This window comes from Anarrhichthys ocellatus, unplaced genomic scaffold, assembly GCF_004355925.1.
Source record: "Anarrhichthys ocellatus isolate YVR2014 unplaced genomic scaffold, GSC_Weel_1.0 scaffold2479, whole genome shotgun sequence".
NCBI classification, from domain to species: Eukaryota; Metazoa; Chordata; class Actinopteri; order Perciformes; family Anarhichadidae; genus Anarrhichthys; species Anarrhichthys ocellatus.
In genome coordinates, this window is record NW_022282453.1 from 5,555 (window position 1) to 7,552 (window position 1,998).

At 34.6% G+C, this 1,998-nt stretch overlaps 1 protein-coding gene across 1 annotated transcript; it reads right to left on the reverse strand.

The window, feature by feature from the left end:
• Positions 1-444: 444 nt before the first annotated feature.
• Positions 445-1,623, reverse strand: LOC116378358 (ribonuclease-like 3). The gene is made up of 3 exons (XM_031840220.1): positions 1,585-1,623; positions 1,409-1,466; positions 445-934 (listed from the first exon to the last, which is right to left on the reverse strand). The coding sequence occupies exon 3, from the start codon at positions 926-928 to the stop codon at positions 500-502; it is 429 nt and encodes a 142-aa protein (XP_031696080.1). The 5' UTR covers positions 929-934; positions 1,409-1,466; positions 1,585-1,623; the 3' UTR covers positions 445-499.
• Between the last annotated feature and the right edge of the window lie 375 nt (positions 1,624-1,998).

Here is a 1,998-nt window from a genome sequence, read left to right on the forward strand (position 1 = left end):
TTATATATGATTTTAATGTAAAGTGCCTTTGAGTACTCTGAAAAGCGCTATATAAATAAAATGTATTATTATTATTATTATTATTATTTCAGCCTTCACTGAGAAAAAAAGATCAAGACGTTGCAACAAAAAGTATTTATGTGCTCAACAGGTCATAAAGGTGAGTTTTACCTGCAAAGGATCAATCTAGTCTCGGTATCAGGGCTTTATTTTTGTTCTTTACAATCAAACCAATAGCTAATGTCCATTTTAAAAAACACAATACATGTGTACATCTTATTATTGCTAACGGAACATCTCTAATAAAGAGCACATTCTTTTTTCACTAGCTTTAACAGTTGCCCCTATTTCAAAAGGTCAATGACCAATGTAAACATATACATTATTAAAATCTACACTGTGAATTATTGTACAGGACTGCTTAAAACAAAACAGACAACAGTATGTGGTCAAATGTATTTTATTTAACAAGAGACTGAAGAACACGGTCACTGTTGAGTCAGTTTTCAAAGTGTACGATGTCTCCGTCGTAGTGCACAGGAAAGCCGTTCTCACATTTGATTGCAATATATCTGGTGCGTCGTTGACCGCGGTACTGACAATGTGGACGCCTGGCCCCGTGGTTTTTCAGTTCACAGACAATAATGAAGAAGGGGGAGCTGCTTTTGGTCATCTGACCAAATGGCTGTCCTGCGTGCACACAGATGTCTACGACATGGCTGGTGGTGGATAGGATGAAGGTATTGGTCTCCTTACACTCATTAGTGTTGGTTTTGGTGATACGTCTACTATCTATGACCTGGTCACATCTGTCAGCACTCATATGGTTGTTCATATGCTGGTTTATAAACTCCCTGTAACGGTCGTTTGGCACCTGAGCGAGCACAGTAGCAGAAAGCAGCAGCATACAAGCAAATGGGATCCTCATGATTCTCTGGTGGAGGAAATATGGGGAAAATGTCCCGTTAAGATTCAGCAGCATAGGGAATACACTGCAATATCAAAAATATCTTTATTTATATGTTCCATATGCAAATACATTTTGTGAGACAATTGGTGTAGTAGCATCATCATTGTTGTCAAATTATATTAAGAGCAGAAAACAATGAAAGCTATTAACCTCTTCAAAACTTAATTATTTTAAATATTTTGCAAAATAAGATAATTAGAGCATTTAAAAAAATCTTTAATAGACTTCACAAGCTCTGTAAAAATCCATAGAAATATCGTGAAAAAAAAAATATTACTGAAATACTGGTAAAAATAAGTCATTACGAATTTAGTTTTTATGTACTGCAGACCTGCATATCAATCCTTGAAGCTAAAATGCAATACAGCCACAGAATAAAAGCCCTGCATGAACTCTAATCAGCTGGATAATAAAGTAAGAGTAAGACAAAAAACAAACCTTTAGATAGGGTAAAAAGTTGGAACAGTTCTTTGTTCTTCCGTACTTCTGTTCAATTCTTGTGGCAGAAAAAATAAAAAAAATAAATATTTATTATAAATTAAAATATATTTTTTTTTTGTCAAAAAAAAAATTGTCTTGCACATATTGAACTGTATAATAAAAAGTATATTTACCTTTATCAGCAACACAGTGACAATGAAGTCTGTATAAACTGCAGAATCATTTATAGAATTTGTTTTGAACTTTGATTTGTTGGCCCAACGACGCAGTGGGAAGGGAAAGCACAGTGTAAGCTTGGTAAACAGGACAAACTTCATGTTTACTCTTCTTGGACCATCTGTTAGGTCAGTATGAACAGGAACTGGACCAGAACTAAAACGCAACAGTATTTAATTTGTTTTCCCTGGGTCCCAAACTAATGAACCAAAAAACAGGTGTGAAAGCACCGTTAGACAATGATTTATGTCATAAACAAACAAATACAAGCGAAACAAAAATGAAAATAATCGGGTAAACTGGTTAAACGAGTCTTGTAGCTCTTTTTTTTTTTTTTGCATATGTCACCTGATTAGCCCTACATGTCCAGC

Coding starts and splice junctions, on each gene's coding strand:
- LOC116378358 (XM_031840220.1), bottom strand. CDS start 928: ATGAGGATCCCATTTGCTTGTATGCTGCTGCTTTCTGCTACTGTGCTC.